This window comes from Enhydra lutris, unplaced genomic scaffold (assembly GCF_002288905.1).
Source record: "Enhydra lutris kenyoni isolate GAN:26980312 unplaced genomic scaffold, ASM228890v2 scaffoldscaffold8, whole genome shotgun sequence".
Lineage (NCBI taxonomy): Eukaryota > Metazoa > Chordata > Mammalia > Carnivora > Mustelidae > Enhydra > Enhydra lutris.
The window spans coordinates 14,190,882-14,205,072 of NW_019154092.1; the positions used below are offsets into that span (position 1 = coordinate 14,190,882).

General features: G+C 36.3%; 1 protein-coding gene across 5 annotated transcripts in view; it reads left to right on the plus strand.

Moving 5' to 3' along the window:
• Positions 1-14,191, plus strand: part of LOC111142517 (methyltransferase like 4) — a 67,071-nt gene that overhangs the window by 19,847 nt on the left and 33,033 nt on the right. For all 5 annotated transcript variants that reach the window (XM_022495758.1, XM_022495753.1, XM_022495755.1 and 2 more), the window contains exons 4-5: positions 6,375-6,744; positions 8,740-8,809. In XM_022495758.1, the coding sequence (XP_022351466.1) occupies positions 6,375-6,744; positions 8,740-8,809 (440 nt within the window). The remainder of the gene's footprint in view (positions 1-6,374; positions 6,745-8,739; positions 8,810-14,191) is intronic.

Genomic DNA, 14,191 nt, shown 5'->3' on the forward strand with positions numbered 1-14,191 from the left:
AGGTTGATTTTCTGTTTCTAGAGTTGCTGTTCTTCTTCTCTTCGATCTCCCGTTGGATTTGTAGGTGTTTGCAATCTTTAGATAAGCTATCTAGCTGATCTCCCGCTACCTGAAGTAGTCTCAGCCTGCTACTTCTCCGCCATGTTGACTCCTCCGAATATTTTTTCTTTATCATTGATTTCTAGCAACCTGATTATGATGGTCCTTAATGTAGTTTGCCCCACCTCCTCTGTTGAACTTTGAATCTATGAATTAATAGTTTCAGCAGATTTGGAAATTTTTTTGGCCATTTCCTCCTCAAATATTTTTTCTGTCATCTTCTTTTTGGATACTTTTATTGTGTTGTTTTCAAGTACAGTAATCTTTTCTTTTCCAGTACCTGCTATTAATGCAATCTAGTATATATTTCCTTTTTGCATTCAACAGGCATACCTTGTTTTATTGCTCTTTGCTTTATTGTACTTTGCAGATATCACACTTCTTGAAAAATGAAAATTTGTGGCCACCCTGCATCAAGCAAGTCTGTCAGTGCCGTTCTTCCAACAGCATTTGCTTACTTTGTTTCTCTGTGTCACATTTAGATAATTCTTGCAGTATTTTAAACTTTTTTATATAACATTTGTCATGGTGATCTGTGATGAGTGATCTTTGATATTACTATTGTAATTGTTTTGGGGTACCACAAGCTGCACACATGTAAGATGGCAAACTTAATTGATAAATGTTGTGTGCTCTCACTCCTCCACCAACCAGCCATTCCCCAGTCTCTCTCCCTCTTCTTGGGCCCCCTATTGCCTGAGATACAGCAGTCTTGAAATTAGTCTAATTAATAACCATGCATTTACCTCCAAGTGTTCAAGTGAAAGGAAGAGTTGCGTGTCTTGTACTTTAATTTTTTTTTTTTTTTAGAAGATTTTATTTGGGGCATCTGGTTGGCTCCTTGGGTTAAGCCTCTGCCTTCGGTTCAGGTCATGATCTCAGGGTCCTGGGATCAAGCAGAGAGTCTGCTTTCCCCCTCTCTCTGCCTGCCTCTCTGCCTACTTGTGATCTCTCTCTCTGTGTCCAATAAGTAAATAAAAACTTAAAAAAAATAAAGATTTTATTTATTTGAGAGAGAGAAAGTGAGTGAGAGAGAAAGAGAGCATAAGCCAGGGAAGGGACAAAGGGGGAAGCAGAAACCCTGCCGAGCAGAGAGCCTGATGTGGAGCTCTAATCCCAGGACCCTGGGATCATGACCTGAGCTGAAGGCAGATGGTTAACTTAGTGAGCCACCCAGATGCTCCTAATTTTTTTTTTTTTTTTAAGAGACTATGGGTGGGGAGGGGGAAGGGTAGAGGGAGAGGGAGAGAGAGAATCTTAAACAGGCTCCATAGCCAGTGCAGAGCATGAGTCGGGGCTTGATCTCATGACTCTGGGATGACCTGAGCTGAAATCAAGAGTTGCACGCTTAACCAACTGAGCCACCCAGGAACTCCAACATGTCTTATGCTTTAAATCAAAAGCTGGAAATGATTAAGTTCAGTGAAGAAGGCAGATCAAAAGCTGAGATATGCCGAAAACTAGGTCCCTTTCACCAAAATGTGAGTGAAATTGTGAATGCAAAGCAAAAGTTCTTGAAGGAAATTTAAAGTCCTAACCCAGTGAGCATATGAATGATAAGTGAAATCAGCCTTATTGCTGATATGGAGAAAATTTGAATGGTCTGGTTAGAAGATTGAACCAGCCACAATATTCCCTTAAGCCAAAGCCTAATCCAGAGCAAGGCCCTAACTCTCTTCAGTTCTATGAAGGCTGAGAAGATGTATAAGGAAGTTGTAGAAGAAGAGTTTGAAGTTGGCAGAGGTTGGTTTATGAGGTTTAAGAAGCTGTCTCCCTAACATCAGAGTGCAAGGTGAAGCAGTAAGTGCTGATGGAGAAGCTGTAGCAAGTGATCCAGATGATGTAGCTGAGACAATTATTGAAGGTGGCTACACTAAACAGATTTTCAATGTAGACAAAGCAGCCTTCTGTTGGAAGAAGATGGCATCTAGGAATTTTACAGCTAGATAGAAGAATGCCTAACTTCAAAGTTTGAAAGAATAGGCTGGCTCTCTTGCTAGGGGCTACTGATGCTGGTGATTTTAAGTTGAAGACAATGCTCATTTACCATTCTGAAGATCCTCAGTCTCTTAAGTACTATGCTAAGTTAGGGCACCTGGTGGCTCAGTTGGTTAAATCTCCGACTCTTGATTTCAGTTTGGGTCATGATCTCCAGGTCCTGGGATCAAACCCTGTATCTGGTTCCATGGGTTCCATGATTAGCAGGGCATCTGCTTGAGGATTTTCCCCCTTTCCCTCTGCCTCTCCTCCTGCTCATGTTCTCTCTCTTTATCGAAAATAAATAAATAAATCTTTTTAAAAATTATGTTAAGTTTACTATGTGTTTGCTCTCTAAGTGGAAGAACAAAGCCTGGATGACAGCACATCTGTTTACAGCGTGGCTTACTGAATCTTTTAAACCCACTGTTGAGACCCACTGCTCATAAGAAAAGATTCCTTTCAAAATGGTACTTATTAATAGTGCACCTGGTGAGCCAAGAGTTCTAATGGAGATGTGCACTTGGATGTATGTTGTTTTCATGCCTGCTAGCATAAAATCCATTTGGCAGCTCACGGATCAAGGAGTAATTTCGACTCAAGTCTTATTATTGAAGAAATACATTTCATAGGGCTATAGCTTCCACAGACAGTGATTCCTCTGATGCATCTGGCCACAAAGTCGATGAAAAGTTTTCTGGAAAAGATTCACTATTGTAGATGCCATTAAGAACATTTGTGATTCACAGGAAGAGGTCAAAATATCAAAATTACCAGGAATGTGGAGGAATTCCTAATTAATTCCACCTCTAAGGGATGACTTTAAGGGGTTCCAGATTTCCGTGGAGGAAGTCATTGCAGATGTGGTGGGAATAGCAAGAGAACTAGAATTAAAAGTGGAGCTTGAAGGTGGGACCACATTGCTGCAAGCATGACAGAGCTTTAATGGATGAGGGGTTGGTTCTGATGGATGAACAAAGAAAGTGTTTCCTTCAGGTGGAATCTACTCCTGATGACGATGCTGTGAACGTTGTTGAAATGACCACAGAGGACTTAGAATATTCCATAAACTTAGCTGGCGAAGCAGCAACAGGGTTTGAGAGGATTGACTCCCAATTTGGAAAGAAGCTCTACCATGGGTAAAATGCTATCAAAGAGCATTCATGAAGAGTCAACTGATGCAGCAAACTTCATTGTTGTCTTATTTTAAAAAATTGCCATGGCTACCTCAACCTTCAAAAACCACCACCCTAATGAGTCAATAGCTATCCACATGGAGGCAAGACCCTCCACCCACAAAAAGAATATTACTTGCTGAAATTTCAGATGATAGTTTGCATTTTTTAGCAATAAGGTATTTTTAAGTTAAGGTATATACATTGTTTTTAAGGCTGTACTGCTGTTGAACAGTATAAATATAACTTTTATTTGCACTGAAATCCAAAAAATAAATTTAACACACTTTATTGCTATAGTCACTTTATTGTTGTGGCCGGGAACTAAAACCCCACTATCTCCTGTATGGGAGTAGGAATTTTTATTTTTAACAACTTCTAGGTGATGCCAATGGAGGTAGTCCAAATAGCATATTTTGAGGACTGCACCAAGGGGGACAAAAAAGATAATGATTATAGAAAAGAATATATAGTCTGATTTATAAAATACAGGTGAATCTTTTGCAGCTTACAGACCTTGGCTTCAGATGATTGACTTTATTGCAATAAGTTGGCTTTATTCCAGTGCTCTGTAACTCAACCTGCAATATTCCTGTGGTATGCAGTTTTTTTCCCGTGGAAGATCTTGATATTGTTTAGTAGTTTTTGTGTCTCTTTAACATTCTCATTTTTTTCTGTCCATTTTTTGAACATATGAATATGGATATGATAAGTGCCTTATTATGTTCTACTTTTGTTCCTAATCTTTTTTTTTTTAAGATTTTATTTATTTATTTGACAGACAGAGATCACAAGTAGGCAGAGAGGCAGGCAAAGAGAGAGGGGGGAAGCAGGCTCCCCGCCGAGCAGAGAGCCTGATGCGGGGCTTGATCCCAGGATCCTAGATCATGACCTGAGCCGAAGGCAGAGGCTTTAACCCACTGAGCCACCCAGGCGCCCCTGTTCCTAATCTTTTAATGGGCTGCAAGTAAACCTATCCAGCCTTTTCTGCTGTTTGTTCATCTGTGTTATTCTTGTGTGTTTCTATTGAGTGGTTATTCCTCCGTAATGTGTTGCATTTTCCTGCTTCTTTATATATCTGGTAATTTTCAATTTTTTTTGTATAACATTTCAATTTTAGTTCTTGGGTACTAGATATTTTCATATTCCTATAAATATTCTTGAAATTTGTTCTTGGAGAAAGTTATTTTGATAGTGGTTGATCTGGGATGCCTGGGTGGCTCAGTCGTTAAGCATCTGCCTTCGGCTCAGGTCATGATCTCAGGGTTCTGGAATCGAATCCCACATCAGGCTCCCTGCTCAGTGGGAAGCCTGCTTCTCCCCCTCTCACTCCCCCTGCTTGTGTTCCCCCCTCTCTCTGTCACTCTTTTCTGTCAAATAAATAAATCTTTAAACAACAATAACAGCAACAACAACTAAAACAGTGCTGTCCAATGGAAATATGTGAGCAACATCAAGGAATTTAAATCTTCCTAATATCTGGGTTTAAAAAAAGAAAAAGAAATGGTTGATCCTTTTGCGACTTTTTTTTTTTTTTTTTTTTTTTTAAGTTTTGAAGCTTGTTTTAAGATTTTTTTTAGTTAAGACCAGAGCAGTCTTTGGAGCTATTTTTTTTTTCCTGACTCATGAGGCAGTACCCTTTTAAGAAGTCTACCTGATGCCTTGTAATTAGGAGAGTTCCATTCTGGCTAATGGGAGCACTGTTCCCGGCCCGGTGTGAGCTCTGTGGATTGTTTCCTCTGAACATTTGACATCATTTCTTTCCCTGACCTTGGGGAGACTTGAGTGGACCTTCTGCAACTTTTAAGAATTCTCTCTTTGTGCACCTCTCTCCTCTTTGGTATCCTGCCCTGCAAACTCTAGCTGCTTTGACCTTTTCAGACTTTGAGCTCCATCTTCTCTACTCAGAGACTTTTGGACTCTGAAAACTTTTGCTCTGCTGCTGCCTGAAAACTTTCTCAAGGCAGTAAACTGGAACAATCATTCATTTCTCCTTTTTTAGGGGCCAGTATTTTTCACTACTTGACATCCATCTAAAGTTTGAAAGCCTTTTAAAAAAATTACACTTTATACTTTTTTTTAATTTTTTTTATTTTTTATTTTTATTTTTTTAAGATTTATTTATTTACTTGACAGACAGAGATCACAAGTAGGCAGAGAGGCAGACAGAGGGAGAGGAAGCAGGCTCCCTGCTGAACAGAGAGCCCGATGCGGGGCTCGATCCCAGGACTCCGGGATCACGACCTGAGCCGAAGGCAGAGGCTTTAACCCACTGAGCCACCCAGGCGCCCCTACACCTTATACTTTTTTAAAAAAGTAATTTAGATGAAAAGTTAAATCTGACCTCTGGTATTGCCTTGCCCGGAAGTGGAACTTAGATTTTAATTTTCTAATGATTGTAGTTGTATTTTCGCAAAACTTTGTTTATATGTTCGTTTAATGGTTAATTTTTTTCTTTACAATTTAAGAAATATAAATTCAAAGGTAAGTTTATTTTAAAATTAGATCATTAGAAAAATATAATATTAAATGTGATCTAAGCTTAGTTTGCTTTATAGATTAGAAATTCTGCTTTCTTCTAGAAACATTCATGTTATCAAATTCATATTTATTTATTTATTTCCCACCTATCTTAATACATTTTTAAGAATGTGTTTTTTACATATATTGTTTGGTTATTTAATTGTAAGTGAATTTATGAGGTTTATTTTATTCCACATTTAGGAAACAGCAATTCAAAGGTATACTCACACATTCTTGCCTTTACATTTTATCATAAAATTATTTTAGTGTTTTAAAATACTGATTTCAGGGGCGCCTGGGTGGCTCAGTGGGTTAAAGTCTCTGCTTTCGGCTCAGGTCATGGTCCCAGGGTCCTGGGATCGAGCCCCGCATTGGGCTCTCTGCTCAGCGGGGAGCCTGCTTCCTCCTCTCTCTCTGCCTGCCTCTCTGCCTCCTTGTGATCTCTGTCTGTCAAATAAATAAATAAAATATTAAAAAAAAATAAAATACTGATTTCAATCCATAAGTTCAAATATTCAAAGCATAGTTGAATTTCATTGTTTAGAGAATTGTCTTAATGTAAATGACCTTTTAATGTACCTTAACAAATTTTTCTTACAGATCAGGGGACTGATTTTGGATGGCTCTTCAGAGTTAATCCAAGAAGGTCTCAAAAGTGGTTTTCTTCATCCACTTTCTGAAAAATGGGACAAGTGTAGTGAGCCCATTACTTTACCACTTGATACCTGCAATTTGTCAGAATTATGTGCAATGGCAAAGCATTTGCCTTCTCTGAATGAAATGGAACTTCAGGTGTTACAATTGATGGATGAAGATATGTCTGTTACAGAACAGGATTTATTTTCACGGGTTGTTGAAAACAACTCTAGCATTACAAAAATGATTACTTTAATGGGACAGAAATACCTGGTGCCACCAAAAAGCAGTTTTCTTTTGTCTGACATTTCTTGCATGCATCCACTTCTGAACTGTAAGTAACTACTATGTTATTAGAAAAATATAATTTTTTTTGTGGCCTCAGAAGTCAAGAGCTAGTCTGAATGCTGAATGTGGGTCAACTTTATGAGGATAGAGTAAATGCTTAATTTTCTCTGTGTGATTTTTTCTTTTAAGTTTAATTTTAAAGGTCTTTTGATTTAAAAACATTTAAAAATTTTGAAAAAATTAAAAAATGAGACTAATGAACAAAGGGTCAAAAAGTAATTGTCCCTGTGAAAGCAAATGTAAATTGCTGCTCTGTACTTATGAATTCATGATACAGCTGGGCTTGGCCAAATAATTTTATTTAACTTTTCTTTATAGTGAAGTAGGAACACTTCAGATATAAATATTAACACTATAGCCTTTTAAGTTACAGTTTAAGCTAGTGTTCTAGTTTATTGTGTAAAGTTTCTTGAAATATTTTCCTATATAATGTCAACAAAATTTAAAGATTGAAATTCACATTCATATATACCTGAATTTGAATTTAGATTCTAAAGCTTAACTGTTAATCTTCGAGCTATTCACTTACAAAACTGAGCCTCAGTTTCCTAGTTTATAAAATGGTTATGATAATAATCTACTTCTGAAGGGTGTCTGCATCAGTTGCTTATGGCAGGGATTTATACGTATTTAATAAGTCATAGTATTTTAAGGGCTGAAGTAGGAAAAGAAATGTATTGATGAAGTTTAACTTAATATGATATTGTTATTTGGATATTTAATATAAAAACTTTTAATTTATTAAATGACATAGTTCATTAAGGAAATGCTTCTTTTAATTTCTGTCAAGCCATGTTACATATGAGTGGTCATTCATGTCACAGTGTCATAAATTCTTTAGGGTAAATGACAGGGTAATAAATTAATGGGAAAGTTATGTTTGAATGTTGTTTTCTGTTCTTTTTGGTTTTTGTCACTTTAATAGTTTAAAAACCATTACTTCCTTATTTTAATTTGCACTGTTTTGATTGCTTGTAAAACTGTACATATACCAAAATATACATATGTTTATAAAAAGCAGAAGGGAAAGCTCTTCCTTATAGTGAAATTCAAGTTAAAAAATGTGGGTGGAATGATAGAACTATAAAGTTTCTATTTGGCAAACATCATGGTAATTAGATGTCAAAATAGTAGATGAAAAGATGAGACACAGGATATTTGCACAGTCTTAAAGTATCTCCTTACAAGATACTTACTAATTACAAAGTGAAAACTGGAGAAACCTGGTAGACAACCCTTTAACCAAGTGATTAAAGGTAGTATCACCAATAATGAGACATTTTGACATCGTGTATTTCCTGATTACTTGGTAGTGTTCTTGCTAAAAATTAATAATCTAAGTTTAATCACGAGGAAGTACCAAACCTAAATTAAGAGACATTCTATAAAATAACTGGCCAGTAGCCTTCAAAGTGTCAAGGTCATAAGTGACAAAGAAAGACTGAGGAACTTTCCCAGATTGGAGGAGACATGGCAATTAGATGCAGTGTGTGATTCTGCTTTGGATCCTGGGCCAGAAAAAAAGACACCTGTAAATTGAGGAAGTTTTACCAAGGTCAGTGTATCAGTTTTAAGATAAATTATTTCAAATCGAAGCTTAAAAAAACGAAAGCAAAAAAATGACAAAAACAAAACACAACAACAAAAAAAAACCCATTTAGGTTTGAAAGGATCATGTTAATATGGCTGTGAAGACATAAAAGACATTTACAAATTGTTGGTGTCCAGCTAAGTGAGCTATAGTTATTTTCAGGTAGTCTTTGCAAAAATAGGAATAGGTGAACTTAGGTTAAAATCCCAGTGGTACTAAATTATAAGGGAAATCTCAATTTTTTTAGATTCAATTATTCCATTTGAATAAATGTTGTAAGTGCTTTTGTTGCATTCCATTATATTTGTGTCTATAGTCAATGCACTTTAGTTTTTAAAGTCATCGCCTACAGAAGGTAGGTATTTTCTGAAGTTGTGTATTTCTTTTCAGGTAGGAAAACATATGATGTAATTGTGATAGATCCACCATGGCAGAACAAATCAGTTAAAAGAAGTAACAGGTAAGTGTAAATAAATTGTCCATTAGATACACCTTGGTTTTTTTTTTTTTTTTTTTAATTTCCAGCATGAACCCCAATGTGGGACCTGAACTCACGACTTTGAGATCAAGACCTGAGCTGACACCAAGAGTCAGGTGCTTACCTGACTGAGCCATCCATGCACCCATACTTTTCTAAGAGCTAATTGTCCTTTTTACATTCTGGTTACATTGCTAAAAGTATTAGTTTGAGATGTAGGTTGTCTGAAACTACTAAAATAGTTTCAATTTTTCATTCCCCTAATTAGGTAATTCTCTTGCACTAGAATGACATATAGGTATAAGAATGTAACAAATAATATATTTATTAATGACTGAGGTTACTGACTGAAACAGTTGAGGGATATTTCTGTAACACCAAAGGGCAACCCTTTTCCTTCCTTTGATATCACATTTTAAAGTTTAGAAATACGTGCCAAAATATGGGCATACCTTGTTTTATTGTGTGTCACTTTATTGTACTTTGCAGATACTGCCTTTTTAAAAAATAATTGAAGGTTTGTGGCAACTCTGCATTGAGCGCATCTGTTGGTATCATTTTTCCAACGGCATTTGCTCACTTTGTGTCACATTTTGCAGTATTTCAAACATTTTCATTATTTGTTTTGGTGATCTGTGCATAGAGATTATGACTCAATGAAAGTCAGATGATGGTTAGCAATTTTTAGCAATGAAGTATGTAGTTGTTTTCTTAGACATAATGCTATTGCATACTCAGTTGACTACAGTATAGTGTAAACATAACTGTTACATGCACTGGGAAGCCCCAGTATTAATTTGACTCACTTTATTAAAAGTGATATTAGCTTTGTTGTGGTGGTCTGGAACTGAACTGCAGGATCTCTGAGGCATGCATAGTTTCCCTCAGTAGCTGCTATGAATGAATTTGTCTAATCCATTTAAAATTTGTTTTATGTCACCTTTTTTGTTTATGTCACCTCGTAGAGTAATCAGTTCAATTAATTTCTGAGAGGACATTTCCTTTTTTTTTTTTTTTAAAGATTTTATTTATTTATTTGAGAGAGAGAGAATGAGAGAGAGGGCATGAGAAGAGGGAGGGTTAGAGGGAGAAGCAGACTCCCTGCCAAGCAGGGAGCCTGATGTGGGTCTCGATCCCGGGATGCTAGGATCATGACTTGAGCCAAAGGCAGTAGCCTAACCAACTGAGCCACCCAGGTGCCCGATATTTCCTTTTTTTTTTTTTTTAAAGATTTTATTTATTTATTTGACAGAGATCACAAGTATGCAGAGAGGAAGGCAGAGAGGATGGGGCAAGGGAGAAGCAGGCTTCCTGCTGAGCAGAGAGCCCCATGTGGGACTCGATCCCAGGACCCTGGGACCATGACCTGAGCCGAAGGCAGCGGCTTAACCCACTGAGCCACCCAGGCACCCCCGACATTTCCTTTTAACAGCTTTTTAAAACTAAGTTTTTCTCTCCCATTCTAGTGAATATCTTCAGTTATGGTTCCTTTCATGTTCAATTTCTAGTCTGAACAATTCTATTACCTTGACTTCAACTTCATATGGAATTTCTTTATCTCCTCAATTATCTCCAGCTTTTTTATGCTTTTTTGTTTATGAGCTGTACCGTGGGATTTTTTTCTCTTAAAGTTGCAAGAATCATACGAAGTATTCATGTATCTGTTCTCTGTGTGTTTGTGTGTATAAATATTTATATCTATACATAATTCTTTAAAAATCATTTGAAAATAATTTAGGAGAAAATAAATAGCTCTGAAATAATTTAATTTTATATTTCCTGAAAACAAAGAAATTTTCTCATAATGTAGTTGTCAAAATAGGTACTTAACATTGATATAGTACTGTTATTGATATAAACTAGTATCTAATCCATACACTTAATTCAGGTTTTACCAGTTATCCTAGAAACCTCCTTCATAGCAAAATAAAATTCTGGATCATTACTTATATTTAGTTGTTGTGTCTCTTTAGTATACTTTTTAAAAAAAAGATTATTTTATTATTTATTTGTGTGAGAGAGAGAGAGAGACAGAGAGTATAAGCAGGAGGGGCAGAGGGAGAGGAAGAGAGAATCTCAAGCAGACTCTGCGCTGAGTGCAGAGCCCAATATGGGCTTGTTCTCAGGATTCTGAGATTACATCCTGAGCCGAAACCCAGAGTCAGAAGCTTAACCCATTCTGCCATCCAGGCGCCCCTCTTTAGAATCCTTTAATTTGGAAGTTCCTGGGTCTTTACTGGTCTTTCATGAAACTGACATTTCCGAAAGCAGCAATAGAAAACTAATACTGCATCTATTGATGAATCTGCCTAAGTCAGTTATTATTAAGGCAGTTGCCAAATGGTTATTGTGTATGTGTGGCTTTATTTTTGGGCTCTCTATCCTGTTCCATTGACGTATGTGTGTTTTTTGTACCAGTACCATACTGTTTTTATTAGTATAGCTTTTTAACATGTTTTGAAGTCAGGGAGCCTGATAACCGCTAGGTTTGTTTTTTTAAAGATCACTTTGGCTATTTAGGGTCTTTTGTGGTTCCATATGCATTTCAGGATTCTTTGTTCTAGTTCTATTAAAAATGCCATTGGTATTTTGAAATGGATTGCATTAATTCCTTTTTTTTTTTTTTTTTGAATTTCCTTTGGTTGAGAGAGTGAGAGTGAGCAAGAGACAGATTGTGAGAACAAATTGGGGGGAGAGGCAGAGGGAGACGTGTACTTCCTGCAAGGCAGGGAGCCTGATGTGGGACTTGATCCCAGGACTCTGGGATCATGACCTGAGCTGAAGGTAGTCACTTAACTGACTGAGCCATCCAGGTGCCCTATTAGGGACTGCATTAAGTACATATATTGCTTTGTGTAGTATAGACATTCTAACAATATTAATTCTTCCAGTCCATGAACACAGTATATTAATTTCCATTTATTTGTGTTATCTTCAGTATTTTTCATTTTGTCCTCTTTAGAGTACAGGTCTTTCACAGGTTAATTTTTTTTCTAGATATAACTTTTTTTTTAAAATTTTATTTGTTTATTTGACAGAGAGAGAGAGAGAGAGATCACAAGTAGGCAGAGAGGCAGGCAGAGAGAGGAGGAAGCAGGCTCACTGCTGAGCAGAGAGCCCGATGCGGAGCTCGATCCCAGGACCCTGAGATCATGACCTGAGCCGAAGGCAGAGGCTTAACCCACTGAGCCATCCAGGTGCCCCACTAGGTATAACTTTTTGATGCAATTTTAAATGGGATTGTTTTCTTGATTTCTCTTTCTGATAGCTTGTTATTAGTGCATAGAAATGAAACAGATTTCTCCATATGTTCATTTTGTATCTTGTGACTTTACTGAATTATTTTATTAGTTTAACAGTTTTTTTTGGTGGAGCCTTATGGTTTTCTGTATATGATATTATGTCATCTGTAATTAGTAACAATTTTACTCCTTTTTCAATTTAGATGCCTTTGATTTTTTTTTCTTGCCTAATTGATGTGGCTGGGATTTCCCTATCATGAATAAGTTGTGAGAATGCGTATCCTTGTCTTGTTTCTGATGTTAGAGGAAAAGCTTACAGCTTTTCACCATTGAGTGTAATGTTAGCTGAGGGTTTATCATATCAGGCCTGTATTATACTTGGTATGTTCTTTCTGTAATTGCTCCCTTAGGGTTTTTATCATAAATGAATATTATATATGTCAAATGCTTTTTTGTATCTATTTAGATGATCACATTTTTATCTTTAGTCTTGTTAATGTGGTGTATTATGTCGGTAAATTTCACTGGATCATGGAGTGTGAACCTATTAATGTATTGTTGATTTTGATTTGCTATTATTTTGAAGAGGATTTTTGCATCGGTGTTCACTGGGGATATTGACCTTTTTAAAAGTGGTATCTTTGATTCTGTTGGTCTTGTAAAATGAGTTTGGAAGCATTTCTTCCTTTTTAATTTTTTGGAATAACTTGAGAAGGATAGTTACTAACTTTTCTTTAAATGTTTGATAGAATTCACATATGAAGCAGTCTGGTCTTGGACTTTTGTTTTCTGAGAGTTTTTAAATTACAGATTTAATTTTGTTACTTGAAATTGGTACATTCAGATTTTCTATTTGTGATTCAGTCTTGGAAAGTTGTATGTTTCTAGGAATTTATCCATTTCTTCTAGGTAGTCTCCTGTGTTACATAGTCTCCTATATATTTTTGTGGTTTTAGTTGTAACTTCTCTTTCATTTTTGCTTTTATTCATTTGAACCCTTTCTTTTTTCATTTGAGCCCTTTTTTTCTTGATGAGTCTGGCTCGAGTTTTTCAATTTTAGCTTTTCAAAGAATCAGGTTTTAGTTTCATTGATTTTTTAAGTTTCTATTCAATTATTTCCACCCTAATCTTTATTATTTCCTTCCTTCTACTAACTTTGGCCTTCGTTGTCCTTTTTGTAGTTTAGGTTAGATTGTTTACTTGGGGTTTTTCTTGTTTCTTTCTTTTTTTTTTTTAAAGATTTTATTTATTTATTCGACAGACAGAGATCAAAGTAGGCAGAGAAGCAGGCAGAGAGAGAGGAGGAAGCAGGTTCCCTGCTGAGCAGAGAGCCCGATGCGGGGCTCAATCCCAGGACCCTGGGATCATGACCTGAGCCGAAGGCGGAGGCTTTAACTCACTGAGCCACCCAGGCGCCCCGTTTTTCTTGTTTCTTTAGGTAGGTTTGTATTGCTATGAACTTCCCTCTTAGAACTGCTTTTGTTGCAGTTTTAAAAAGTTGTATTTTCATTTGTCTCAAAGTATTTTTTGATTTCTTTGCTGTCTTTGTTTACCCATTTGCTGTGTAGTAATATTTCTTTTTTTTTCTAGTTTTCTTCTTGTAAATGATTTCTAATTTCACACTGTTGTTGGAAAAGATGGCCAATATGATTTAAGTCATTTTAAATTTATTGAGATTTGTTTGTGGCCTAATATATGATCTGCTCTGAAGAATGTTCCATGTGCCATTGAAAAAAAAGTGCATTCAGGAGTTTTTGGGTCAAATGTGCTGTGTATATGCATTAAGTCCATCTGGTCTAATGTGTCGAGAGCAGTGTTTCCTTATCAATTATCTGTCTGGGTGATCTATGCATTGATGTAAGTGGGGGTATTGAAGACCTCTATCATTATTGTATTAAAGTCAGTTTCTTCCTTTAGGTCTGTTAAGATTTGTTTTATATATTTAGGTGCTACTATATTAGATGCATAAATATTTATAACTGTTACATTATCTTCTCAGGTTGACCTCCTTATCATTATGTAATTCTTTTCTTTATCTTTTGTTGCAGTCTTTGTTGTAAAGTCTATTTTGTCTGATATGAGTATTGGTACTCCAGCCTTCATTTTGTTTTTATTTGCATAG